Raw genomic sequence first — 14556 nt, 5'->3', positions numbered from 1 at the left:
ACTTCTTCACCTCCTCTTTCCCAGTACTTCTACCTTTTACTTCTAGCCTGACTGCTCGGGCTGGAACTAGTAGTACAACATTGAATAACAGTGGTGGGTTTCCCTGTGTGGTTCTTGATCTTAAGAGAAAAAGCTTTTAGTCTTTCTATGTTGAGTATGAGGATAGCTCTGGGTTTTCCCACAATTACCTTTAATCATGTCGAGACATTTACCTTTTATTGCTAGTTTGTTAATTTTTATTATTATTTTTATGAAAGTATACTGGGTTTTGTCAAATGCCTTCTGTGAGTCTACTGGCAGCCTTTTTTCTTTCTACTAATGTGGTGTATTACATTGACTGATTTTTAAATGTTGAACCTGCATTCTTGGGATAAATCCTATTTGATCATGGAATATAATAATCCTTTTGCTGTTTTGTATAGGACTCATAAGGGATATCGGTCTCTGGTGTGCCTGTCTGAGTTTGATATCAGTGTGATACTTACTTACCTTGTAGAATGAGTTAGAAAGTGTTCCCTCATCTTCTGGGGGGGGGGGTTTCTTGTTGGTTTTTTTGGAAATATTTGACTGGACTCATTTTTTTTAATCCATGATAAATAAAGTTCCCGAGTGAAAAGTCTGGTCCAGGCCTTTACTTTGTTGAGAGAACACCAACTTCTTGGGGTTTTTAGTGGGAATTTAAGAGATTTAGAGTGAATGTGATTTGCAGTGCTCATAAAAAATGTTCTTATTCCTCTGATTCATAAGTATTGTTTTGTTTTTTTCTCCCCCGCAGACTACGTAGTTGATCAGTGAGCCCACATTTCTGCTCATTTCCTCTGAATATTTCCTTCTCCTTGTTGTCTGGTCTTCAAAGAGCAGTAACCTTGGAAAAAATGGCCGAAGCAGTTTTCCATGCCCCAAAGAGGAAGAGAAAAGTATATGAGTGTTATGAGTCTCCATTGCCGATCCCTTTTGGTCAGGACCACGTTCCTAAGAAAGAATTCAAGCTGTACCGTGCCGAAATGATGAACAACAATGTAATTGTGAGGAACACAGAGGAGATTAAGCAGCTTTATGGAAAAGTAAGTACCGGTGGCCTTGGTGGGGCTGGTTCCTGACAACCCTGAGCAAGCTGTCCATTATTTTCCTTCTCCTTCCCATCTCGCCGGCCCCAAAGCTAAGTGTAAACAATACATCCTCTTCTCTTGGGTTTTGTACAGTGGAGAGACAGTACAGTGTGAATCAGGTACCCAAAGCCACATGTTCCAAGGGGAATGAAATGACAGATGGACATAGTCCTGGGAACCTGTTTCAACAGCACACTCGAGCCAGTGACCTGACCTTTCTCCTCTTTCAATTATAAAAACAGTGCATGTTTGTTAAAAAAAAAAAAAACTCTTAACAGTTGATCTAAATATAAACTCTGAACAGTTGAACATTTCCCTCCTGGCTCCTTCTCCTTTCCATGAAGTGATTTTGAAGCTCGTGCTTGAGAGCTTCACCTCTGTGGCCTGGGAGAGCCACCTCTGTGAGCACGAGACAGAGACTTGGTAGAGAGTGGCCTGGTGGCCCGTGCAGGGCTGCTGGCATTTGGGAGCTGTTGCTCTGGCATGCAGACAGATCAGCTGAGGCTTGAGAATGTACTTTGACTCTGGTCTTTACAGTTTCCCAGCAGCAGTACTAGGTTTGGGTGGAGACTGCTGTCCTGCTTCCCTCCTTCTCTCTTCCTTTCTCTCTGCTTTCCCCATAGCCCATTTATTGCTGGGGACATTTTTTAAAATGACTTTATAGTGGAGTAATTTACATACCATAAAATCCACCTAGTCTTAAGTGTTCACATCAGGACTGTGGAACTGTGGATTCCAAAGCTGGGTAACTATTCCTGCCAGTCCAGTTTTCGAATGTTTCCATCCCCATCGACAGTGCCCTGTGCCTGTGAACTCTTAATCCCTCTCTCACTCCCCTCCCATATGATCTTCCACTGGGCTTCTCTCTGTCTGTATAAAGTAGTCTCTTCTAGACAGTTGATAAGGAGCTTTGGTAGTGTAGTAGTTACGAGTTGGCCTGCTAACCACAAAGTCAGCAGTTGGAAACTACCAGCCGTTCTTTGGGAGAAGGATGAGGCTTTCTGCTCCCGTAAATATTAACAGCCTCAGAAACCCTACACAGGGTTGCTATGAGTCGGAACCGACTCCACAGCACACCACCACCACCAGACAGTTGATGTAAAATATATATGTTGGTTTGGGAATCAGGGAAGAAAGTACTTCAATTCTAGGATTTAAAAAAGATTTTAGATGATAGTTGAACACAATGGAATGTAATTAATGGCACTGAACTATCCCCTTAAAAGTGACTAACATGGCAAATCTTATGTGTTTAACCACAGGATAGTTGAAAAAAGAGAATTCAAGTGCCTAAGTAGACAGGGCTCAGGTGTGCTGTGCTCCTAAGCACGTGGAAGGAATTTCTGCCTCCCCCAGCCCTGTTGCCTTCAGCTAACCAGGCAGAAACTGAAATCATTGTTGTGAGGTTAATGAGGAGTACTTAAAACTTTAGTAGTACTCTTCAAACCATCAGACAGATAAAATGCTAAGACCTTTATAGTAAGCTATGAAAAAATGAGGTGAATCTGCAGTTCAGTAGTTACTTAGCTAAGACATTGGTAGTTAAACATGAACTAACTGGTTTTTTTTCTCCCCTGCTTCCTTGGAAGGGTTATTTTGGAAAAGGTATCCTGTCAAGAAGCCGTCCAAACTTCACAATTTCAGATCCTAAGCTGGTTGCTAAATGGAAAGGTAAATTTGTGCATCATTCTGTTCTTGTGGTAAATGCTCTCTCCTTTCAGTTTTGATCTTCCAGCTCAGGTTACATAGTAGAATTTTAGAGGAGGAAGTACCACACTTGCTGACAACTTTACTGCCCCAAATCACAACTGGAATAATTCTAATGAAGGTGCAGGGTTGCTCATTAGTGGAAATGTGTTTTATCATGTCTGGAATGATCAGAAGTGTTATTCATGTCCTACTATGTGCCTAGCAGAGTACCATGCAAAGTGTTGTTGTTATGTACCATCGATTTGGTTTAGACTCATAGTGACCCTGTATAGGGTTTCTGAGGAGTGTCTGTCTGGTGGGTTCGAACTGCCGACCTTGTTGCTCAAACCAACATTGCAATCGAGTGTTTATCCTACAGCACCACACCAGAACTCCATGTAAGGGGTTGTTGTTGGTGTTAAGTGCTGTGGACTCATTGTGACCCTATAAGGAGCTCTGGTAGCGTAGTGGTTACGAATCGGGCTGCGAACCTTAAGGTCAGCAGTTCGAAACTACCAGCCGCTCCACGGGAGAAAGATGAGGCTTTCTACTCCCGTAAAGATTTACACCCTCGGAAACCCTGCACAGGGTCGCTATGGGTCGGAACCGACTCAAAAGGCACATAACAACAACAACAACATAGTTTCCAAGGAGCAGCTAGTGAGTTTATGTGAAGGTTGGTGCTGGTGATTCAGTGCCTACTCATCTGTGGCACTATGTAAAATGAGTTTTATATTTTATTTTCCAGAAGTAAAATTTTGCAAGAACCATGACCTTAATAGAGTTATTAAATCATGGTAATATATATAGTTTTCCCTTGTTGAGCCTTTTTATATATTTACATATCTTTTATCTTTAGTGTTATTTTTCTTTAAGAACCAATACCAGCAGGTTGTCACATAATTAGAAAGGATTTGAAAAATCATTTTACTGTAAGATAAAATACAAATTAAAGCCACACTGAGAAAACAGGATACATGCCTCATACCATACATAAAAGCAAATTCAGAATGGATTAGGACCCTAATTGTGCAAACTTAAACCATAAAATTATTAGAATACAAAGCAGAGGTAAATTTAGGTCCAGCCTGGCTTTTGACAATGAGTTATCTAATCTAATAACAAGAGCAGCAAAAGACAAAATAAGTAAATGGAACCACATAAGAGAAATTATATGTATATTTTTGTAATTTCCCACGTTGTATTGGAAACTTTCCTGATCTTGTCATACAAAGCATACTTTGAAATCATATGAAATTGTTTTTTGTTTTGATTTTTCACCTGCTTGGAAGGAAACAATGTATGTTTATTTTCTCATTCACACAATCCAGTGGGAACTTACACGTTTTTGTAAACATAGAAAAGTTTTTAACTTGTTCTTAAATGGATGAAATTATGTAATTTTTTTCATTCACACATGTAATGGGAACTTCCTTATCCTTGCTTTAAAAAAAAAAGAATACATTAAAAATAAGTAAAACAACCCTGAGCCCCATCCAGAACCCTCTGAGGTGGGACATTCCCACTTGAAAGGACAAGCAGGCCAGTCTAAAACAGCTAGGTGAACAGAAGATACTTCTTGAAAGAAAGACCAGCAGGAAAAAATCCAAAAATCAAAAATGGCAGTCTGATTGGCTACTACAAGAACAAGCAAGTTGTTCGCTGGGGAGGCATCAAGGCAAGCAATCAACTCCCTTCAGGACAAATCCCCGTCCAAGACTGAAACTCAAAGGGAGCAGGCATGTAAGCTTGCTGACAACCACATTGATCTTCTAGTGAGTGGAAGAGGAGAAAAGGCAGCAATGAAGAAATGGGCTGAGTTCGACCACACTCCATAGACTCCCGTTGACCTGGAGATGAGAGAGAGAAGAGGAAGGGCTGGTTGGTCCAAAGTGTGGTGAGACCTGGGGACTCCTGAGCCTGTGGACAAGGACAAGACATGGAGAGCTAGAGCTGAAATGAAAGCGAAGCATCCAGCTGATACGAAGTGAGGAGAAATGCACAAGAACACTCAAACTTGTAGACAGTAGCCATACGACCTACCTTTGATGGCTTGATGATCATAACTCGATTAGAGGAAAATTTTTAAGAGTTTTTGATAAAGGAAACATGTAAATTGCTAATAATTTTATGAACTTGACCTATACTTACGGATGTAGTAACTCAAAATACCAACTGAGAGGGAAGGAGTCTTCACATCAAGTATCAATCCTAGCCCCTCTGTATACAGGGTTGATAAGGACAGGCAACTCAGACATTGGCTACCTAAAATGGGGGACTACAAAGGTACACAGTGACTGGCATACAAGTTTTCAAGAAAGAGTTTAGTTTCAGAGTGTGTAGGAGAAGGTAGAATCCCCACTGAATAGTTTTCATCTTGTCTAGACAGGTCTGATGAAAGAGATGGGGATAAGATTCTTATAATTTAATAGTGAATAATTATTATCATGACTAATTGCGACTGTCACAACTGTAAAGATAGAAGTTTTGTAACAGAAACGGGAGAGTAGTTAATCTTATAGTCCAAGAACCCTAGGACTATCAAGGGAGAAGAGCACGAGCAGAATGTGGTACCCTATCCAGAGAAGCAGTGACACCAGAGATGGAGACTGAGATGAGGACATGGAGAGAGAGAGCAGCTGAGGCCTCTAGACTCATGGAAAGAGAATGGCTGTGTGCTGGCAGCCAGGAGGCAGGCTTGCAGAATGTGCCCTTTGGTTGTTGAAATGATTATACATTCCTGTATGTTTTTGTACATCAAAAAAAAACAACCAGAGAGAATAGAAGCAAACACTGTTGAATGGTGGCGGGGGGTCAGGTGGGGGAAGAGTAGTAGAAAAGGACCCCCCCCCCACCACCAATAAAGAAAATGTTTTTAAACTTTTGTTCATCAAAAGACTTTACCAAAATAGTGAAGACAAGCTACTGACTTAAAGAATATCTTCAGAAATCCAACAATATATAGTAACCAAATATACATATAAAGAGAGAACTCTGACAACAAAAAGACAAACAACCTAATCATAACATGCACAAAGGACTTGAATGGAGATTTTACAAAGAGGACATTCACCTGGCCACCAGACACATGGAAAAATGCTCAGTGTCATTAGCCATCAGATCAGTGCAAATCAAAACCACAATGAGACACCATTTGACACCCACTAGTAGCGTAGTGGTTACGAATCGGGCTGCGAACTGCAAGGTCTGCAGTTCGAAACTACCAGCCGCTCCGCGGGAGAAAGATGAGGCTTTCTGCTCCCATAAAGATTTACAGCCTCAGAAACCCTGTGCAGGGTCGCTATGGGTCGGAACCGACTCGATGGCACTTAACAAGTCGGCACTTAACAACAACAACAACAACAACAACAGAATGGCTAAGATTTCAATTAAAAGCAGAAATGAACAAATCTTAGTGAGCATGTGGGGAAATTAGAACCCTTATCCACTGCTCGTGGAAAGCAAGATGGTACAGTGTGGCAGTTCCTGAAAAAAAACAAAAATAGAAAGATCATATGACTCATCAACCACATGATCCAGCAATCTCAGTCTAAGATATATAGCCAAAAGACTTGGAAACAGAGACTCAAACAGGAACATGTGTGCCAATTGCAGCACTGTTCACAAGAGTCAAAAAGTGGGAGCAACCTAAATATCCAGAAATAGATGAATGGATAAGCAAAATGTACATATAATAGCGTTAAAGTCAGTAGGAAAAATGAAGTCATGGTACGTGTAGAAGAAGCTGGAAGACGTTATGTTGAGTGAAATAAGTCAGTCACTCCTTATAGGATTTTGGTTCCTTGATTTGGAAGTTTAGGGTCATGGTTTCATGGGGCATCCCAGTTAAATGGCCAGTAACATCTTCAGTGCTGTTCTGTCTCCTAGTTTGATGCCTGGTGCCTGGTCTCTATTTGCCTGGAGCAATAGAGGAAGAAGAAAGTCAGGAATAGGAAACTAATTGTCTTCTTTGCCGTGCAACCAGAAGAACGGGGTAATGCCTGCCTACCATTACTTAATGTTTTGATCAAAGATTTTATAGACGAACCCTGATCAAGAGGGGAATTGCAGAATGGAATTCCAAATTCTCAAGGACTCCAGACATCCTTGAGTCTTGAAGATTAGATGAACCCCTGAAAGTATTGCCCAGAGATGATCTTTAAACCTTAAACCAAAAATATCCCAAGTTCTTAAATCCAGACAGTTTGTTGTTGTTGTTAAATGCTGTCGAGTCGATTCTGACCATAACAACCCTGTATAGAGTTTCCAAGGAGCAGCTGGTGAGGCTGGACCAACAACCTTGCGGTTCAAACGACTTTGCAGCCTGACGCATTAGCCCACAGCACCACACCAGGACTTCAGACAATAGTTTAGCTTAACTAGTTAAAAAAAAAAAGTCTGTCTTGAGCAATACTTTTTTTTCAGAATAATCTAGATGAGATCAAAGTGACAACAGTAACTCAAATATTGGATGGGACTCTTAGGGGGCAGTAAGTTCCTGTTAGGAGGGTGTGAATGGCTGCACAGCTCACAGACTATGATGAGTGTCAGTGAAGTGCACATGTAGAAACCACTGAGTAAATAAAACCACACTGAGATACCATTTTCAGCAGTCAGGTTGGTAAAATCCCCAAATGTGACCATTCATTGGTGAGGCCCTGAGAAACAGACAGATCTAGACATTGGAGCAACCCAACATCGAGCAAATTGTGTATGCATTTACCTTTAACCCAGCAACCCTACTTGTAGGAATTGATCTTAATACTGGCAAACATATTATGAAAAATAATGTGCAGAAGGTCACTACTTGCAATACTGTTTGTAATATCCAAGATGGAACCAACCCAAGTGTCCCTTGGGAGGAGATTGGTTTAATAAACTCTATTTCATCCACATGATAAAGTGCTGTGGAGTTGTGCGGAGGGATGAGGATCAACAGTAGGTTGTTGAGTGAAGAACGAGGCTGAGAAAAGTGTGCATAGCATACGCTGGTTTATCTGAAAAGGAGGGAATGCAAATACGTCTATGCCATTATAATATTATATATCATATTTTTTATGGCAGGATGAACCCATTTTTTTAATGTCTGTACAGAAAGAGAAGGAAAAGGAAGGAGAGAGAGGCAAGACTTTATAGATTTGGCTTTGTAACCTTGTAAATATATAAAATGGTATTTGACTGTGGAAAGTAATTCTTTAAAAGAAAGAAACAACTGAACCTTTGTATCAAGTTGGTGGTATAACCACACTGAGAGAAAATGTTTTGAATGAATTGGAAGCATGATCATTTGACTATTTAATCCCAAATGAGAGAGACTTTGTGGCCGTTGTCTCTTGCCACAATACTGCTTAACAAACCACTTGAAAGCTCACTGCTTGTTGCTCAAACCTTACTGCTCATGAGTCTCCAGGTTAGCTGAGTGGATCTGCTGATCTTGGCTGCATGTGGCCCTTCTGTCTAGTCAATTATGGCTCATCTGGTGGCTCTCAGCTGGGCTCACATGTTATTTGGGTGCTGGACTAGGCTGGCCTTGGTCAGGATAAGGGCCCTGGTGGCTCCTTGTATCTCATCCTCCAGCAGGTTAGCCCAGGCATGTTCTCATGAAGATGATTGAGGACCAAGTACAAGCCTGAGTGGGCCAGCACTGTTCGAGCTCCGCTTATCATGTTTGATAATAAGCCACTGACCCAGAATCCAAAATGGGGGCAGATGAGCTGCCCCATGCTGTTAACCTCCCATACACATTGTAGGAAGAAAAACAGCTATTAAAAAAATCCCTAAATTGTTTCCTGCAATCATTTTGTTGGTTGTGTTATTCTGAAACTGTTGTGTGTATGGGATAAAGTAAATCTTGGTGTAATTGAAGGCTTATGGGTTGTTCAAGTGAATTGCAATGGACTCAAACCCTATCCAGAAGTGCTGCAAAAGAAAGTCCAGGCAACCCTTATGACCCAAGCAGTAGATAGATTTATAGGGGGGTGGACAAGACTAACAAGGAATGCCCACCATGGAATGGTCAATCCTTCAGAATCAAAAGGGCAAGCAAGATATGCCTAAGGATAAAGTTGAGAAGGGATAGAAGGAGGAACCACAGGAGGAAGCAGGATAACTGCTGTTGCATGCAGGGACTGTAATCATGCCGATGAGACAAAGAGTAAGATACTTTGAATGCAAAGCTGATGATCTTGTCTGTAAACCTTCACTCAGTTCAAAATAAAAAGTTAAAGAAGAAAGAAAGAAAGTCCGGGCAATCAGAGCCAAGAAAACTCTGTGCAGCAGTTCTACTCTGTAATGTACAGGTTGCCCTGAGTTAGAATCAACTCAATGGCAACACATTTGCATTTTGGTTTTATGTTTTTGCTTTAGTGTGGTTGAGTACCAGGATTTTTGATATGGAACTTCTTGTACCAGAAAGCAAGGAAGCTACTTTGCTTATTTCAAAAGGACTCAGGAATTAAATTGAAGAGGCTCCTTCTCTGAAAAGATGGAAACATTTTCATGTCAGCAGGAATCATCACTAATTTATTTCAAAACTCATTTATTCATAATGATACCCAAAAAAAAAAAAGTCTCCAATCTTTTTGTTCATAATGATATCCCTCTCCCCTTCTTCTGTCTCTGCCAAAAGAAATGTGTTGTTCACCTTTGGAGCATGTGGAGGAACTGACTCATCAATTTGAAAACTGGGAAATAAAAAGAAAACGAATTCAGCAGTTATTCTGTCTTCCTATATGATCTTTTCCTCAAGGTAACAAAATAATGAGAAGAAATTTCTGTTTATAGAAGGATACCTGATAATCAACAAAAGGACTCATAGGGTTAGAACATCATTCTGCAATATCCGGTGAATCAATCCACCTAGGCATTGATGGGCACAGGAGCTTAATATGGTAAGAAGAGACAAGAAGACTTTGTCTTCTAGTGGAAGCTGCACCTATGATATTTTTTTCCTAACAAATGGAGCCGGAGTCTGATGGAGTCTCTCAGTTCACAGGGAATATAGGCATCAGAGGGACCTGCTAAAGCAGTGCTGCTCTAAGTACAGGGATGCAGCACGGCCAGAGCTGGGAGGCAGAATGGAAAGCAGACAGCTGCCTTCACCATGGAAATTTGCCTGTGAATGTTGGCTGAACAAAATTGAGTTTGGTGTAAGCTCCTCATCTCTTTTAGGATTATCCACTAGCAGTTTGAGGACCAGCATCTACTCTGTGACCCCATTTTGAGCTGTTGTTATTGTTAAAATGCTGTCAAGTCAACCCACAACTCAGCAACACCATGCACAATGGAACAAGACACTTCCCATCTTGCGCCATCCCTGGTTGATTGTGGATTGGACCTTCGTGATCCATAGGATGTTCTTTGACTATTGTTTGAAAGTTGATCACCTAGCCTCTCTTAATCTGAAAGCTCCACTGAAGCCTGTTCACAATACCCAGGCCTCTGCTGACAAATGGGTGTTGTTTGCAGGTGAGAGGCATTGGCCAGGAATTTACCCAAGTCTCCCACATTAGAGGTGAGAATTCTTCCACTGAGCCACTAATGCTTTCTCCACTTCGAGTTGTTGTGTGTTAGTGAGTCAGTTCTGACTCATAGTCACCCTATTAGACAGAGTAAAGCTGCCCAGTAGGGTCTCCAAGGCTGTGAGTCTTTATGGAAGCAGACTGCCACATCTTTTGCCTGTGGAGCGGCCAGTGGGCTCCAACCAAACTGCCAGCTTTTCACTTAGCAGCCGAGCACTTAACCTTTGCTCCACCAGAGCTCCTTAAATTTTGAGTGGTTCTGTGTTAACAGCACAGTGGCATGTAATCTATGAGGTGTCAGACTGGGAACCGATTATCCACTTCTTCATCAAATAAATTACAGGGGAAAAACAATTAATTAGAGGACATTATTAAACAATAATAATGTATGGGGGACCTCAGTTGGATCTTGAGTCAAACAAGCTTTTGAAAAAAAAAAAAAAGAAAATTAAAAGATAATGTTTACGACTGTCACCATTGTAAAGATAGAAGTTTTGTGACAAAAACTGGGGAGTAGTTAATCTTACAGTCCAGAAACAGAGGACCGTAGGACCATCAAGGGAGAAGAGCACAAGTGGAACGCAGGACCTTATCCAGAGAAGCAGCGACACCAGAGATGGAGGCAGAGAAGAGGACATGGAGAGAGGGAGCAGCTGAGGACTCTGATTCATGGAAAGAGAGGAACTGAGAGCCAGAAGCCAGGAAGCAGGCTTGCAGAATATGCCCTATGGTGGTTTAAATTATTATATATGCCTGAGTGCTTAAAAAAAGAAAGAGAGAGAGAAAGCTGAAATGAATAGAGAGAAAGACTGTTAATTGATAGTAAGTATATAGAGGGTATTATAATCATTGTAATGAAACAAAGTATATGATTCGTTGAATATAAAACTGTAAATTTTCCTTGAATTCACAATAAAAACTTTAAAAAAATTATTACAGAGCAAAATCCTCACCACTGGACCAATAAATAGCATACATATAAATGGGGGAAAAAAAAGATAATGTTTGGATTCCAAATAACGCATCCAAAGGTGTGACACTGTGGGTTAATGCGCTGGACTGCATGCAAAGTTGGTTTGAACCACAAGGTCGGCAGTTCAAGCTCACCAGCGGCCCCTCGGAGACCCTGTACAGGATCGCTGTGGGTCGGAACCAACTTGATGGTACTTAACAACAACAACAAAGGAATTATTACTCAGTGTTTAAAATGTAATGATGATACTGTGGTTAATGTTTTTTAGAAAAAAGGAATCCTTATAGAGCTACATACTAAAACATATAGAGGTAAAATGCTGTGGTGTCAGGGATCAATTTCAAAATAATCCAGGGGCTGAGGGAGCGGGTGGAAACATAAGTGAGGCAAATTGCCCAAGAATTCATTGTGAATGCTGGCTGGATGCTCTGCTCTCCACTCCTGTGCGTGTTTGATGTTTTCCATGATAAAAAGAAGAGGGCACGAGGGGAGTCAAGTAGTTAGTGTAATGATCTTGCCCATTCCCATGTTCCATCTTCGACAATTATTAACATTTTGTGACACGTAGAAAGCTTTCCAATAATACACTGCTAGTAACTATTGAGAATCTTGTCCTCATCTGTGTAATAACTCATTTTAATGAATTGGTGCCAAGGAAACAGGTATTATGGTTGCAGAATGCCTTAAAGAAATAACCCTTAAGTATCCGTTGTGGGAGGTTCTTCCAAATCTAGCTTTAGTCCGCACTTGCAACCTCTTCACTGGTCACTTTCTTCACCTCTTTGCTCTCTCGCCACCTGGGGCTACTCACCATTTTCTGCCTGTGCCATTCATTAGCTGTCTCTATGTCTTTGTGGGTGTCCTCCCCTCCCCCCATTTCTCCCTTGGCCACCTGGTGAACTCTAATTCATTCTCCAAATCCTAGCTCAACTGTCCCTTCTCTTTATAATGTGAGGGTAAGTCCAAAAGCATTACTATAAAATTATATGACTTTAACAAAAATATCAAAATTTGAAGCCATTGTTTCTCAGCATATCCTCCATCTTGGTCTGTACATTTTTGGTGGTGTTTCCATCTCTAATCCTTCTCCCTACCGCTAGTCTGTCAGTTTGTCATACTGTGGTGGCTTGTGTGTTGCTGTGATGCTGGAAGTTATGCCACCAGAATTTTAAATACCAGCAGGGTCACCCATGGAGTCCTGGTGTGGCGCTGTGGATTAATACGCCAGACTGCAAAGCTGTTTGAACTGCAAGGTCAGCAGTTCAAGCTCACCAGCTAGCTGCTCCTTGGAAATCCTATACAGGGTCGCTATGGAATGGAATCAACTCGACGGCACTTGACAACAACAACAAGGGTCACCCATAGTAGACAGGTTTCTATGGAGTATCCAAACAAAGACAAACTCGGAAGAAGGAATATGTGGACCACTTTGGAGGAATTAGCCACAGCAACCTTATGAAGAACACTGCAACACTGTTACAGCGCTGGGCAATGAACCCCTCAGGTATGACTGGGAAAGAGTTGCCTCCTCAGAGTACACTTGACCTTCATGACACGGATGAAGCAAAGCTTTCGGGACCTTCATTTGCTAATGGGGCACAACTCAAAATGAGAAGAAAGATCTGCGAACATCCACTAGTAATCAGAACATGTAATGTACCAAGTATGATACCAGAAAACTTGAAAGTCAAAAATGAAACGAAACACATAAAGATCAATACTGTATGTGTTTGTAAGCTGAAATGGACAGGTATTGATTGGCCTGTTTTTGTTTTGGACAGTTACATGGTTTACTATGCCGGGAATGACAAATTCAAGAATTGCATCACATTCATTTGTCAAAAAGAAAATTTCAAGATCTATTTTGAAGTGAAGTACTCTCTGTGATAGCACAGTATCTGTAAGCCTACCAGGAAGACCAGTCAATGTTATGGACCAGCTACTAAAGCCAATGAATTCTATCAACTTCTTCAGTCTGAAATTGATCAAGCATGTAATCAAGATGTATTCATAATTACTGGTGATTGGAATGCAAAGTTGGAAACAAAGATGAAAGGTCAGTAGTTGGAAAATACGGTCTTGGTGATAGAAACAATGCTGGAAAGATCACATGATAGAATTTTGCAAGGCCAGCGACTTACTCATTGCAAATACATTGACCCTCACCAGATGGAATACACAAGAATCAAAGTGACTATATCTGTGGGAGCGGTGATAAAGAAGCTCAGTATGATAAGCCAAAACAAGGCCAGGACCTGACCACACAAGACATCTGTTCAGATACAAATTCAGGAAAAATTTTTTTAAGTTTGCAAGGACCACCTGAATATATCTCACCAGAACTTGGAGACCATCTCAAGAACAGATTTGATGCATTGAACACTAATGACTGAAGACCAGACGAGTTGTGGGATGACATAAAAGCATCATGCATGAGGAAAGCAAAAGATCACAAAAAAGGAAAAAAAGACCAAAGTGGATGTCAGAAGAGACTCTGAAACATGCTCTTGAACATAGAAATGACTAACATGAATGAAAGAAATAAAATAACCGAACAAAAAATTTTAAGGGCAGCTTGAGAAGACAAAGTGTAATGAAATGTGCAAAGACCTGGAGTCAGAATACAAAAAGAAACACACTCAACATTTCTTAAGCTGAAAGAGCAGAAGAAAGGGTTCAATCCTTGACTTGCAATGCTACAAACTCCACTGACTGTAAGCCTTCTAACTTTCTAAATACTCCTTTATAAGTGGTTTAGAGTTCTGGGACCATCCCCTGGGCTTGCTTGATCTGGTATTCTGTGTTGTTGCTGACAGAGCTCCTCAATGCACTTCTACCCGATTCGCCATCTTGTTTGTTCTCTCCCCGCCCCCCACACACACTCTTAAATTAAACTCCCTCTTGAAACCTTGTAAGCCAGTCACTTCGTGCCTTTATCACCCCCTCATTTTATGTAGCCAATGACTAAGTTGCCCATCCCTATCTACCCTTTGTACGAGGGGATAGCATTGATAACTTGATGTGAAGACTCCTTTCCTCTCTATTGGTATTTAGAGTTACTACCTCCATGAGTATAGGTCAAGTTTATCAAATTGTAGCAATTTACCCTTGTTTTCTTTACCAAAAATTGTTTTGTTCTTTTTTTTTTTTTTCTTTATCTTCCTCTAGTCGAGTTATGATTATCAAGCCATCAAGGCTATGTCAAATGGGTACTGTCTGCAAGTTTGGGTGTTCTTGTGCATCTCCCCTCACTTCATATCTGCTG

At 41.0% G+C, this 14556-nt stretch overlaps 1 protein-coding gene across 3 annotated transcripts in view; it reads left to right on the top strand.

Moving 5' to 3' along the window:
• Positions 1–875: 875 nt before the first annotated feature.
• The window catches only part of TSEN2 (TSEN2 tRNA splicing endonuclease subunit), a 48158-nt gene continuing 34477 nt past the window's right edge, over positions 876–14556 (top strand). For all 3 annotated transcript variants that reach the window (XM_006872172.1, XM_006872173.1, XM_006872171.1), the window contains exons 1-2: positions 876–1064; positions 2699–2780. In XM_006872172.1, coding sequence (XP_006872234.1) covers positions 876–1064; positions 2699–2780 — 271 coding nt within the window. The remainder of the gene's footprint in view (positions 1065–2698; positions 2781–14556) is intronic.

The sequence above is a fragment of the Chrysochloris asiatica genome, unplaced genomic scaffold (assembly GCF_000296735.1).
Source record: "Chrysochloris asiatica unplaced genomic scaffold, ChrAsi1.0 scaffold00186, whole genome shotgun sequence".
In the NCBI taxonomy this organism is placed as follows: domain Eukaryota; kingdom Metazoa; phylum Chordata; class Mammalia; order Afrosoricida; family Chrysochloridae; genus Chrysochloris; species Chrysochloris asiatica.
The sequence above is the reverse complement of the archived record's forward strand: the minus strand, read 5'-3'. Positions and strand labels throughout refer to the sequence as shown.